Here is a 14,871-nt window from a genome sequence, read left to right as displayed (position 1 = left end):
TCATGAGCTGTGTGTTAAACAGCAGGTGATCTTTATTGCACTGCTCTGCGTGTTATAGTCGTACACACAACTGTGTGTGCTGTGGTATTCTGTGTTTTTCAGTCGCTCTGCTTCCCCGTGGCTTTGTTTGTGAAGCTGTCTGTGCGGTTTGTGTTCACACCAGTGCATGTTTACAGGACATTGTAAGCATAACCACCACTGTGGCAAATATATATATATGAAGGAATAAGAAGAACAAATAGACTGTGAGAACTAGATTTGTTATCAATGTTTAGTCTTCAAGGGAAAATTCGCCGCCTTTCATGTGGACGTCCAATCAGAGTTGATGGTAAATGAAGTCGTCTGAAGAAGTAAATTCCCCAGTGCGTGATAGAAAAGCTGATCCCTCCCGCTGCTGAGCCGCTCCCGCTGTGCCTCCGTGGACCAGGATGCATTGCGGGCTAGCGGCGATTCACAAACACACAACATTAACTCAAAGAAGGAAATATTCTTACACCTAAACGGACAAACGAAAGGACAACCCTTCAGAATTCTAAAGAAATATAAAGCTCACAAAACGCGACGTGGTTCGTCTTTCCACTGTTCCAACGATGAGCAACTCTTGTTTTGTCGAAATAAATCCTAAATTCATTGAGTAAGATGTGAGAATATGCCGTCTCTACACGCTGTCCCCGCTGTAGCGGCTTGTTGGTGTCGCTCACTGCTTCTACAGGGACAAACCGTTAAATTCAAAAAATACAATGTCCCCAAAACCTACTGGTCTTGGTTGTCTTTTCCCGTTTATCTTCGGGGATCCTGAGGAAGGTCTCCGGCACGCCTCTGTCCCAATGAAGTGATGTCGTCGGCGACAGCATCCAACAAAAAGAGCTGCCCACACTGACAGCGATGACAGCAGAATGATTGTTCTGTCGGGAAGGCTCCACCGGTCGGTGACACGGCTAATTACTTTCATTGCCATAGAGCTCCGTTGTTGTCGTAAAAAGAAAACGCATCAATGAGACACACGATTGCTCTGGGTGACGTGTTCCTTCATTACCATGAACACGGGCACCGTAGTCTATCTTTTGGAAGTCAAAGTTGGAGACAGACTGACACGTTGTTGATTTCCACTACATTTAATGGCGATGAGGAAAATAAACCCAATAATCTTTTAAGACATTGCTCCTGTATGCTCACGAGTACAAAATGGCCCAAAGGAGTCGTCTTTTGAACTGCTTTGAGCTCAGATAAATGGCCAGCAGTAAAACATGAACCGATATTGAGTCTTGTTATCTTCTGCCTTCTATTCTCTTTTTTTTTTTACAAGGCATGGCATTTCCCACGGTAAATGTAGTGAGCCCATGACACCCTTTTGTGTGGGGAAAAAAAAGTCATATGATTGATGGACAAAGGAGCCGCTACAGCAGCATAGACAGGCCTTCAGCTTTCCTCGGGGCTTAATTCCTTCTCCCAACTGGCGCGCTACACTAAGAGATATACGCTTCAATTATACATGGGGACGGTGGGATCGCAGACTCTGCTGCCTTGCCCGAGAACTGATCAATATTTCAGCGGCAAGGGGACCAAACATCTAGCAGGAGCAGCTGCTGCTTAACAGCTTTACACGCTGGAGTGGCACACCCCATAGACGGCTATATACTATGTGTGTGTGTGTGTGTGTGTGTGTGTGTGTGTGTGTGTGTGTGTGTGTGTGTGTGTGTGTGTGTGTGTGTGTGTGTGTGTGTGTGTGTGTGTGTGTGTGTGTGTGTGTGTGTGTGTGTGTGTGAGAACCAGGGAATTCAAGGGCCCCAAGAGCTACTGCGGATGTGACAGTTGGGAGTGATGAGAGCCTCGAGGAGGTGTTTGGTCTGTGTGTGTGACTTACTTCTACTGTGTGTGGTGCATATTGACTTGATTCTTACTTGACTCCTAGCTTTTTTCTCTTTCCGTCACTCCCTCTTATCCCTTTTCCCTCCAAATAGCAAACACACACACACGCACGCGCACACACACACAAAGTAAGCTTGTCCCTATAATTCTGCATTGCCTGTGTGTGTGTGTGTGTGTGGTAGAGAGGGAAAGAGAGACATTGAGATAGAGAGAAAGAAAGAGATTCAGTCCTTCTCGTGCTTTGTTGTTCAAGGCAAGTGAGGAATTTAGGGAAAAGGTTATGGGAGTTGTGGTGTTTAGGAGGTTCTCATTGTGTGCATTCTGCACGACTACTGTTCTTTCATCTGATTTCTCATCCTGTCTCAGACCAGCCTTGGCTATGATACAGGGCTTATAACCTGCCAGGACGGATGTAACTCACAGTCAATCTTCCCTCTGCCTTCAGGACCTTAGTCAGTTTAACGTCATCCGTTATACCCGAGCCATGTCTGGAGCCATTATCCATCATGGTCGGTGTCTGTCTTCCCTGTGTTGTATGTCGAGAGAAAGAGTTGCCCGTTTCTTTCAGGTATTAACGGTGTGTTTTCAGACTGATGGCAGTTGGATTCAAACACATAGTTGGTATTGTGATACATTTACCTTCTGTGGGCTCTGAGGATGATCAGACGGTCCAAAGTTGTCCCTTTGGACAACTACATCCCATTTGTTTTATGCATAATCTTTGGTGGGTGTCCCCTGAAGACCCCAACATTGTTTCTAGCACCATCAACAGGTCAGAATCCCCTATGACCAGAGCTTTGATCTATGTTTATATTGAAAGAAACAAGATTGTCTTTTATATATATCTGAAAGACAGATTGCCATGAAATTAGCTGAACATTCTTTGCACCTCAGGCACTGAATCTTTTCCAATTTCGACACTCAGTGACTCAATTCTTATCTCTTGTGCCATCCTCAAACCAAAATGTCAATTTTAGACACACTGGTTCTTTCCCACTCATCTCTTCACCACTCACGCAACTTAACTGGTAGAAAAGCTTTTAGAGTTACACTGATTTTTGTGAGCAAATGGAAGCAAGGCAAGGCTCAAAAGGTAAGTGAAACACCCAGGAGTGTGTGTGGCTTTGACGTGTAATTGCTGCTGCTGCAGTGGAGCAAGATGGTCAGCCATGATACTAGTCATAGGTCGAGTGCTGCGAGACAGCGGACATAGAGCCAGTGCAGCAGGAGGCTGGACTTCATTCAGTCAGAATCTGACTGAAGATGAGGAATGTTGTGCTCTATGCTCAACGTTTGGCCTCCCACCTGCGAACCAAAGTGGAATAATGTTTAGAGTATTGTCTTTTGCATCACAGATGGCGTATATGAAAGGAAAAGAAGACATTGGGATGCGGTTGAAATGTCGCAGCTGAAATCGAGACTCATCAGACCAGGTTTTTCAATCTTCTATTGTCCAATTTTGGTGAGCCTGTGCGAATTGTAGCCTCAGTTTCATGTTCTTAGCTGACAGGAGTGGCACCCGGTGTAATCTTCTGCTGCTGTGGCCCATCTGCTTCAAGGTTCCACGTGTTATGCGTTCAGAGACGGTGTTCTGCATACCTTGGTTGTAACGAGTGGTTATTTGAGTTATTGTTGCCTTTCTATCATCTCGACCCACTCTGCCCATTCTCCTCTGACCTCTGACATCACCGAGGCATTTTCATCCACACAGCTGCCGCTCACTGGATATCTTCTCTTTTTCAGACCATTCTCTGTAAACCCTAGAGACGGTTGTGCGTGAAAATTCCCAGTAGATCAGCGGTTTTTGAAATACTCAGACCAGCCCATCTGGCATCAACAACCATGCCACGTTCAAAGTCACTTCAATCCCCTTTCTTGCCCATTCTGATGCTCAGTTTGAACTTCAGCAAGTCGTCTTCACCACGTCTAGATGCATTGAGTTGCTGCCATGTGATTGGCTGATTAGCAATTTGTCTTAACAAGCAAATTGAACATGTGTGCCTAATAAAGTGGCCGGTGAGTGTATATCAACAACCTATTTCTGTCACACTTTTCTACAAAGAAACGCTTTACATTGTTTGCATTGTGTCAACCCAAATCTACTGACACCCTGTTTACATTCTGTTGATGATGAAAACTGACTGAATACCCCACAGTGGAAACGCATGTTGAATTATCTTGGACGATACAGGTATAATTCATTTTTACAAAAGACCCAAAATGTTAATGCCACACATTAGGAAACTACTGTACATGATTTTTATGTTTGAGTCTTCTGCCTTATACCTACGTTTATCACAATGTTTTGATTCTGTACCTTTTTTAATTGTGAGGAATACCTACTAGGTGCAGTTATCCATCCAACATTTCGATTTAAATCAGGAACGATCAAATCAAGCAACAAGTAAACCAGATTACAAATCTTGACATTTGATAGTTTTCACTTATTGGCACTATGGACACATTTCGATTGGTACGACAAAAGTATCTATACAATATATTGAGGTTCAGTTGTACCCATGCTGGCCAGCCTCCTTCACAACGACAATGAAAGGTTGGTCAGATATTTAAAAATATCCGTAGTCTTAAATAGCCTCAGTTGGAGATTTTTGAAAAGTGAGAATCGCTGGTCGATGAAAGTCTTTGCTGGATAGAAATCGCATCACTATCTCCCTCAGTCCTTGGAGGGCTTCCACTTAATTGGGCTGTTTCTCCAGTAATTGCTGCAGTCCTCTCATCTTTGGCCGATAAATCAGCTTTTCCCAGTCCTCCACCTGTTCTGTTTCTTTCCGTTTGGTCCTTCTGACATTAACTTTTACATCAAATCACTCAGGGGAGACATTCTTTGCAGCCCAAGCCTATCTTTCTCCTCACACCAGTCACTCAGGTGATAGAATGGAACACCTTTTTGTGCCTTCAACTTCTCAATCGGCTCCATTACTCTGCCCGTTCTTTTTTTTTCACCCTGTCATGCTTCAGGTTCTCACAAGCTGCCTCGTCCACTTCTACATCCCTGACCCTGCAGAATGGCCCTCCTTATACAGTCTGTAAAGGTTCAGGAGTGTATTCTGGTAATGGTAAGATGTAGGTATCATTTTTTGCAAGGATCCAAATGTACCCACTCAGCAAGGGATGAAACTGCTGCTCGGTCTGCGCCGTTCTTCAATGTGAAATGTCCACATTTCAGTGGACATATTAGTGAATGAGACCCGATATGCTTTAGATACAGTGGTTCCTAGTAACTGAGACCCAACCGGGCATCAGAGTATGATTATCAGACTAATTGCCATTTAGGCTTCCCTTCATTAATCCGTCCGACTTCGTGTTTAAGTTCAACGTTTTCTCTTTGGGAGGCGGTGTTACTTTGCCCTGATCAACCGGTAGTGACTGACATGTTTCATGCTGGTCAAAGAAACTGTTTTGCTTTAAGACTCGTTATTCTGACTTAACAACAACCAGTTTAGCTACTTTCAGTCCCCTCCACCCTTTCGCCATTACCATATTTGGGTCAGTCTTACTGAGTCTGACTCAGGGATATGACGTCTCCATTCTTTATCCCACCTGCAAAGCAATGATGACGGCAGCAGAACTATTTGAGTCTAAATTAGGCTCCAAAAGGTGGCAGTGATTCAGAGGTCTGAATTTGTCCGGGTCCAAATTATATTCCGACTAATTGGGACTTATTTTTGGAATTGTACTTTACATTGATTCATGGGACGTGTATTGCTTTTCTGTTTGTTCATTTGTTTTCTCTCTATTTGAGATTAATTATCCTCCATTCTGGCGGTCTGTTTTTTTTGGTCTATTTTAGACTACAGACAATTTTAAACAGCGAGTGAAGCTATTAAGAAGTGTGTTTTGGTGAGCTGTTCCACAGGTCGGCTTCACATCATGTCCAAAGTGTTCGACCTGTGAGGCCCTCTTGCTGAAAACCGATTTGATTCCACTGTCATACATATGCATACTCAGTCCGACCTGCCCCACCGACATTATTGGTCATAAGGGAGCCTGCAGCCTCCATCCCTGTCATTTTATCTGCCTCTCTATCACCCACACCGTCATCTCTCATCTCTCCTATGCTGGTGACAGTCACAGAATTTCACACCGCGAGGATTTGTGATGCTGATACCCGCTGGTTCTGAGCCTGTCAAATGACTTACTGTAACACTCTCCCTTCCTCTCACTTTCCTCCCCCTGCACCTCAGGCATTGGTCATGCTGCCAAAACTAGCATCAAAGTCAGCCAAGAATCTTCCTGAGTGCATGCGCTTCATAGTTTAGCTTCGTAGGACTTCATGAGCTGAGCTTTTGCTTTGAACAACAAGATACCAGGGTGAAGGCCAAAGGTCCACAGCAACTGCAGTAGATACAGTAAGAGCTCACAGTTCCATGTACACTAAATTAAAATGCAGTAAATGCGTGTATTGTGAGCTTTTTCAATGCTGTATTACGTCAGCTTGTATTCATCTTATACACATGGTCACATGCATTCATACAGGTACATGCATAACATGTGAACAGTTAACACAGGCCTGTTATCTAAGTCCCAGGTAGCTGACGCTACAGTGCTCCCAGCTTCCCAGCCGGCATGTTGGTTCAATAGAAATGCTCCGTTTGCTTTTCTTTTGGGAGGACACCAGGGGTCAAACAACCGAGCCCATGTCAATTACACCCCAGCTGCTCTGGACCTCTATGCAGAAACCAATGCTCATTTGCAGCCGCTTCGTCTTCTTGTGCATTGCCATGTGAGTGCCCCCCCCCCCCCTTCAGTTTTCGCCCAGTTCCCACAAGTCAGACATTTGAATGACCACCTTGAGGGGGCAGGAAGAATTAGCCTCTGCTTCTACAGTCTGAGAGCACCATAAGAGGCTCATAATTGTTTGTTTCGCACCAGCAGCCACTAAATCGACTCTATGAAGCTATTACACAGGTTTTTGTATTCAGATTTTCCAAAAGCAAGTTTTATATGGATTGCAAAGCACTGAGTTTTTGTAATTACTTTAAAAAGACAATAAGTCAGCTTTAGTACTAATATATAATATATATATATATTTACTTTCTCTCTGTATTTATGTTATGTAATAATTAGATTGTCTATTAAATGTCCCCCTTCTCACCCCACAACATGATTTTTGTCTCAAGGTATTATGATTAAAGTTCATTCTACCATTTTACCAGGACACAGTTCTTACCTGCTACCGGCTAAAACCAGTTCACCGTGAGACTGATCTGAAGCGATTCACAGCAGAACCACCACCACAATCCTCTCCCGCTCTCTGGTTTACATCTCCCAGCAGCTCCCGCTCTCTTTCATTTGCCTACTTTCCTGTGTCATAGTTTGGTTCTCTGTCACCCACAAAGGGGTCTCAGCAAAAAAAAAACAGAAGCTGCAGACAGGCTGGTTGTTGCTAGTGACAGTGGCTTCAAGCTCCATGCCTCTGTGCTGATGATGTTTTAATGTCGCCACAATGCTGTTAGCCCCTCTTTACTCAAGTTGTGTGTGTGTGTGTGTGTGGGGAGGGGGTGGATATTTACCCCTGCGAGAATCGATTACTGCTTTGTTGACAGTCGCTGCGCACTATAACCTCCCATTAGGTCCGACATATGCTGCGCCTGGCATTGCTGCCGATGCAAGCTGTTTTCTCAATGACATCTCGCAGCGCTCCTGTGGCGTCGGGAAGGAGCGAGATCTCATGAGATTACCGTAACGTAAAGTTCTGGGGAAAAGTATCGTCATTTATGTTGGCCTTGAAACAGGGGCACATTTTGAGCTTTCTCTCAGGCAAACTGAAGTGAACTGTCGAATATTTGAATGTGTACTGACAGGATTTGAAGAAAGGTGCGCGCCAACAGAAGTGAATTTTGTGGGCATATATCAACAAGTTGTGTCAACAGCTAAAACACAACTAAATCTAACTGTGAAATGTCAGAGGGTATGAAGGCAAGGCAACCCTACCAATCAGCTCATGTATCGAGAATTTAGGTAAAAAATGTTTCATCAAAAACACTATTTTATCCTTAGTTCAGCTCGTCTGTCGGCAAAATATTCATCACTAGTGATAGTGGTCTTCTTGAGCATTCACTACATCCTTTGAAATTCGAAATCATTACAAATCGAGTTGGAGAGATATTTGGTCCGTGGGGACAGTGTTTATTTTTTTCTTATTATTTTTTTCCTGAGATTGGAGCGGAATCAATTTGGAGCTATATCAAAGCAGTGAGGCAGATGAAAAAGAAATTCTACCTTTTGAATTGGAAATCCGTCGTGAACAATGTCCACGTTTGGATCGCTCTGAGGCTGGGGACCACAATGCAAATCCCACGTTATCACGGGGGAGGGGCGAATGTCTCGTTAATACAGCTTGGGATAGGTTCAAGAGAAGTTCAGTCACAGATGAGGCTTTGATTTGGGAGTTAAGGTTGGAGGAGGGAATAAATAAGCTGAGGGAAAGTAAAGTTTTTCAGGCCATGAACACTGAATGACATGCATCTTGGGGGATATTTCTACCTTTCCCAGCTCAGCCAGCGTTTGCTTGGCTGTCTATCTGCATTCAAAGCTGCGCAAACTCACAGAATACATGTTCTGTACCAGAAATTGTGCATCACCGTTACCAAGAAATGAGTCAGTTGTCAGATCTGAACAGAGATGTTGTGTTAAGATTTCATAAAATTACTTTTCCCTAAAAGTTCCAGTTGAAAGTTTTGTCCTCACAGACTCCGAAGCCTCTGTGTTGAGTGACCAGACATTGTTACTTATCCCGTTCTGTCTCATCGCCCGTGTTGATAAATCCTTCACAAACATTTGCTGATGTTGAATCACATCCAGCAGACTTTCGTCTTAGCAGACAAACCCCGTTTTCATGAGCTAATTTGTGAATCTCATGAATCCTTGGCAAAGTCCGGTGAATGTATGAAAACAAGCAAACAAGACATTTAACTAAATCAATCCGTGGCTAGACGAGTACCTTCGCCTCCCACGTCTTTCATTTGTATTCTGCAGCGTTTGTATTGCACTAGTAATTTAAACCTGCCCTGCACAGAGATAAAAGACCGATGTGGCAGAAATAGGAACGCCTCAGAGGTTTTAAACTTGAATGGACTGCTCTGTGGTGGCTGATAGCCGGGGTTTGAAGACGAACAGCCTCTGCCACAGTGGGCTGGGAGAAATTGGCTCTGTATTTCAAGGTAGCTCATGTCTGCTAATGCCATTTTTTGTTGACACTATCATCTTCTTCTTCTTTATGGCTTTTAGATAATAACTATAGCTTTATTGTGCTCGGGGACCAACGGATCACATATAATTCGTGGGTCCCTTTATCATATGCAGGCCTTTTGTGCATGTAAATCAGTGCGGCTCGGCTGTAGGTAGGCTATTATTTCCTATTTGAGTGGCAGATCAGAGTCTGTAAACAATTTCACCTACCTGGCACGGACTACAAACAGGCTCCCAAAAGACCCGACTGTCTTCCTCTGAAATTGTGGCTCTCTCCTTCTCCAGACCTGCAATATGGTGATTGACACCAACGTGTGTGGCATGACCGCAGAGGATCAAACGCAGCACAACAATTGGATGGAATAACGCCTTCTGTTAATCTTTCTAAGTCACAGATACAACCCGACAATAATAATGGAGCCAAACAATCGTTTTGGCAATTAATCAGAATTAACTGCCGTTTCGTTTCACTTCAGTCATTCAGCCTGACATCATGTCTTGTTGGGAGGGGGTATTTTCTTTTCCTCGAACCAATCAACAGTGAATAACGTATCCATTCTGCTGATGTCTTTTTCCTTTTGAGCTCTGGTAGCGGTTGCTATGAGCAGTTACCTTTTTCACAATGATTAAAGAAATATGCCTTTGACAGTGGTGACTTCATATGACATCAGGAGACAAATTCTGTTAATTCAGGATCCCAGTCATCTGGAATGCATGGATACAATAACATAGGTTTGTGGTACTGTGGCATCCTTTTCCTATTCTTCTCCTTTTGTTCTTTGAAGTTATTCCAATTGCGCATGTTTTTGTTGTTGTTGAAAAATCCGACAAACCTGGTGAAAATGAGTGCAGTCTTTATGGTATTTTCAGCCAAGGTGTTCAGAGGCCCAGTGCCATATGTGAGGGATCCTCTCACGTATGATGACCAGCCATAAACTGTCAGCAAGAGTTGATGCTGAAAGCCAAGCTGAGGGCCGTGGGACTGTGCACCATCTTGTTCTTGTTTATGTGTCACTTCCCTGTGACAGTCAACATGCTGTTTTTATAGTATAGTATGTAATTCAATGTACTCCGGGTGAGATCACAAGCATTGGCATTCGATAAAATCCAAGCTGCATTCTGAACAAATCAAAGATGTGGGTTGGATAACGTAAATCCTCTCTGTGTGTTTGATGACTCCTTTAGGTCCTGTATTTCCATACGTCTCTGCGGTTGCCCAGCGCAGTAGTGGTCCTGGAGGTGGTGTCGTTGTCACCCAGGCCAGATGGCTCCCAGCAGGCCCTGGGGCGAGGCTTCACTGTCCTGGAACTTTTTACCAACAGGCCAGAGGCTCAGGCTGCTGATGGGGACAGAAGGTGATTATCCCATCCTTAATTACACACCAGGTATTAATTCGGTTCATCATGAGGAGATGGTTGAAGGACAGGCGTGGCTGTGTTGAGGGGGGGGGGGGGGGAGTTGCTGCTTGAATGTCATCCAGGAGCTGCAAGATTGCCATACTACACATAAATACCAGGTGAACACATGGAGTAGCAAAAGATACAATATTAGAAAATGCATGGTTGAAGATGTTTGCTACCTGTACTTTATAGAGTTGAGCAGTGAAATGTCAGAGGGTATGAAGGCAAGGCAAGTTTATTTATACAGCACATTTCAACAACAAGGGAATTCAAAGTGCTTCACATAAAACCATTAAAAGCATCAAAACATAAGGCAAAAGAAAAGGAGATTTAAAAACAATTAAGAACATTCATTAAAACATTAAAAAAACAGTGTAAGAAATAAAATACAGTAGTAAAATGCAGGAAATTGATTAATATATGAATTGAATGTGGTTCAATTAAAGGCAGCAGCAAACAGAAAAGTCTTCAATCTTGATTTAAATGAGCTGAGGGTCTCAGCAGACCTGCAGCTTTCTGGGACTTTGTTCCAGATATGTGGAGCAGAAAAACTGAACGCTGCTTCTCCATGTTTAGTTCTGACTCTGGGAACAGAGTCATCCCAACATGAACCATCCCGACCTGAGGGGTCGGGATGGTTCATAAGGTAGTAGCAGATCAGGGATCTGCTGCTCGAGAATTTATATCTGTTAGTTTTGATTGATGGTCGTCTGAGGCGGGAACCAGAGGGCACAAACCTAACAGACACCAGTTGTTGACACTAGGATTGAATGTAGCTGGCACAGCCTTCAACCCATTGGAAACGATGGCGGCTCCAGCTGCATTCATTCATTCAGTCACTCAGGTTGCTCTCAATGTGTCTCCTATAGGCTCAGTCTACACCATGGATCACCAAGAAGTCTCCTCCATCCCCTCCTGAGGGACACCGTTGACTGTAAGGAGCTTTTTTATTATATACTATGTATTGTAAGTATTTATTAGGCTGACCCACTTTAAGTGTTTGTCCCCTGAGTAATGCAACAGGAAAAGATGAGAGGGCCGCAATGCACGTGGGACTTAACTGTATGTATTTTCAGGCCACGCCATGTTTCCTCTTTTCTGTTCTTTGCTATGTTATTGCAGGCTGAGCTGTTTTCCAAATTAAATATCATACCAATGATTCACTCCCACTTCATATAGTCTGGAGGCGCTATGTCAGGTGTAACCTTTGGAGACTGTAATCCGAAATGGGGTAGTGGCCCTGCTGTGTCAATTTATTTTGGCAAAGAATTAATCTGTTAGCTACTATCAAAGTAAAATGATAGAGTATCAGAGTGGTGGCTTATGCTTTGATGAGATATCGTAAATAAAGTAGATTGACGAGCAACACATTTAATTTGTCTCACCCAGCTAAGCTGGCACCGCTGTCCTAAAACCTCACTGACTTGGAATAACTCCCAGAACGAACCGTACGAGGACAAGAAAAACAGATATTCTGTGTGAAAACCCCAAAAGAGATACCAGTGCTGAGAGAAAACAATAAAATGAAAATGTCGGAGGAAAACAACAATGTGAAATGACACAAAGAGGAGTTCTCTGTCGAGTATCTGAATTCTCTGCCAGGTCCCATCCCAAAGGGACGGGTCACCTGCATGTAAGGACCGTCTAACCTTACAGCTGTCGGAGATGTCCGACAGAGAGAAAAGACACATTTGAAGCAGCCAACACCTTGCCCCTTGCATTTGGCCTGAAATGAAAGTAGTCCCAGGCAGCCAGGGTCAATGTATCCCATCGTATTTTTCTCCTCAGGGCAAGTTTCGGTTATTTTTGTGGTGTACTTTTTCGCAATATGTTTCTTTAAGCGCCTCTATGCAAGCTGCGTCCAAAAGCTCCCAGAGTGATTTTAAAGATCCTCACACTCTGCACGATGCCGAACAGTTACATATGCAATGAACAGGTAATGAAGAAAGCTATTACTTCTGATTGAATTACCTTAACTGTGGATCTCCCTGCTGGAGGTTGACAGTTTTGGTTGTTCGTCTGGCTGCGGGGTGTGGTTCACGACTGCTGATTGGATTATCGTTTAATATCAGACTTGTATCAGTTTGTGCTTTTGAGAATAAATCCTGAATTATTGAGTTTGCCGCTGAAGCTCGGGGTTGGTCTCGATATGTCCTTGCTTGGCCTAAAAACCACGGCTATGAATTACAAAACACTGTAGTGTCTCGCAGTGTGAATAGCACTGTGCCCAGTGAGAGCCAGAGTTCCTGCCTTGGCTATCATGTCACATGGATATTAGAAACCCTTCTCTCAAACGGACTCCTACACTCGCTGAATTATTAACCACATGCCTGTTGTTTAGTGGAACGTTTGCTTTTTTTGTTTTGTTCTAAGGGCCATATTGCTGCCACTCTTGCGGCTCTTTTATGGACGGAACCCTTTTTTTCTTCTTTGTGCCACTTTTCGTCTCATCCACTCTGACAGCAACACGCAGTCCTTGTATCTACTTCTTGATGTGAATCATCGTGAGTCTGAGTTTGTAGAGACAAACAAAGTGTCTAAAACTGTTCTGTGCTGGCGTGAAATAAGTACATTTCCTCATGGTGGTCATTCATGTGTCGTTGTGTGAACAAATTATAATGAGGAAACATGCCCCCGGGAGCTGATGTTGTTTTCATCCTTCATTCATTACAGATTCCACATTATTCAGTTTCCCCGACTTTGTTTTTTTGAAAATACCGTTGCTCCGGATAAAAACAACATCTTCATGACTTCTTGATGTGCTGCGAATGAAGTTTAAAGGGTTGAAAGATGGATTGACTAAAAGTGAATGAATTTAAACTATAAACGGCTGTATCTCCACACGTCTGCCATTTTAATGCCATAGCAAGCGCCAACCCACCATCATCATTGCAGTAGAGTGTGCTTCCTCATAGTCCTAAAACAAGCGGACGCCTTAAAGCGAAGTACAAAAACGGACTGCGTGGCTCATCTCAATGCGTGGCCGGCTCTCCTCTCATGTCAGCCACGGTGCACTGAGCTCATTTGGTTTCAGTTCATTTCGATGAACAGATAGATGCAGACAGAAACTAAATCAAAACACTTCAGGGATGTGGGTTATAATTCACTGTCCCTCACAGATGCAACACACACTTTCTCTTTGCATTCATTCAGCATGCCACTCTCATACAGGTCATCTCTACTCTCCCTGTATCTTCTTTGGCGTCTGCCCTCAAGGCCGGCTCACGTTACGTAAGACGAACAACGACAAATGCCACCTGGTGAACGTGATTGTATCGGAAATACCTCGGTGTGAAACAGCAGGGGCCGTGTCTGTGTGGGAATGTTGTTCCAGGTAGTTGAGAACCAGCAAGTTTTATTTTTTCGGTGGGCTGACCTCTGTGTTGGGCTGTGCCCACACAGAGGTCTTATTGAATGAGGAGGCTGATTTAAAAAAAAATGTTATGCAGTGCAAATGTTGGTGTGAACACGATCCAAGCAGCTTCTCTGAGACGGCCTCATACGTACAGCTTGAGGCCGGGCAGAGCGCTCTTCTGTAAGACTGTGTTTTGATTTGTTCGTGTGAGAAGATCTGAGATCTGGACTTTTCCTCTTGTTGAATGTCACACTCTGGGCCATAATAACTTTCAAACATTTAGTTGATTTTGTATCATTGAGAAAAACTTTTTGAAAGAAGCTGATATTGACCAGCAGGCTATTGATTAGCATGAGCTAGTGTTCGTCCCTCGGTGTCTTCGGGGGCATTCAATTATGTCTTCAGCGTATGCTGTGTTCATGCTGTATGAACTTTCCTGGTATACTAGTATAAGAGGATCAAACAAACCTCAGCCCTATCATTTACATAATGGGGCTTTTTGTCTGTTCCGAGGCCAGTAATTGTACTCCGTCCTCTGGAGGACACAGGTAGGTCAACGTTCTGTCCGCTGCTCGCGGTAGAAGTGACGTCTTTGTCTTCACGATCCACTGAGAATTGTCCAACGGAAAATTAGTTCACTGGGTTCTACTCACAATAAAGACGGCTGAATGAATAGAGAGTGTACCTTGTGGTAACTCAGTTTCTAAGAAATCAATCAAGAATGAGTCCCCGGTTCAATTCCCAGCTGGCCAAACCATTTTCCGCATGACTTTCCCCATATGCAACATGCGTAACATAGCATATTTTACACATAGCTACACTGCATATTGGGGTTACAAAGAATTTGAAAACGTTAGAAAAGTATTTTACTTTTCAGGGCGCGCTGTAGTGCAAGGTGAGCTTTCAATGAGTCTTTCACCTCTTAAACTGGACAGGACGGGGATAATAATTTATGTCAACCCAGGCCACGTTACACATTCACACCAGACCACATCTATTGGAACCATTCTGCCGACAGTGCCGTTTTTTAAAATG

At 43.7% G+C, this 14,871-nt stretch overlaps 1 protein-coding gene across 1 annotated transcript in view; it reads left to right on the top strand.

Moving 5' to 3' along the window:
* The window catches only part of nphp4 (nephronophthisis 4), a 152,233-nt gene that overhangs the window by 10,576 nt on the left and 126,786 nt on the right, over positions 1 to 14,871 (top strand). Inside the window, exons 3-4 of the mRNA XM_079273341.1 lie at positions 10,267 to 10,436; positions 11,351 to 11,415. Of these exons, the coding sequence (XP_079129467.1) occupies positions 10,267 to 10,436; positions 11,351 to 11,415 (235 nt within the window). The remainder of the gene's footprint in view (positions 1 to 10,266; positions 10,437 to 11,350; positions 11,416 to 14,871) is intronic.

Source organism: Melanostigma gelatinosum (assembly GCF_949748355.1).
Source record: "Melanostigma gelatinosum genome assembly, chromosome: 8".
Taxonomy (NCBI): Eukaryota; Metazoa; Chordata; class Actinopteri; order Perciformes; family Zoarcidae; genus Melanostigma; species Melanostigma gelatinosum.
Note: the sequence above shows the minus strand (reverse complement) of the source record. Positions and strands in the feature narration are given on the sequence as shown.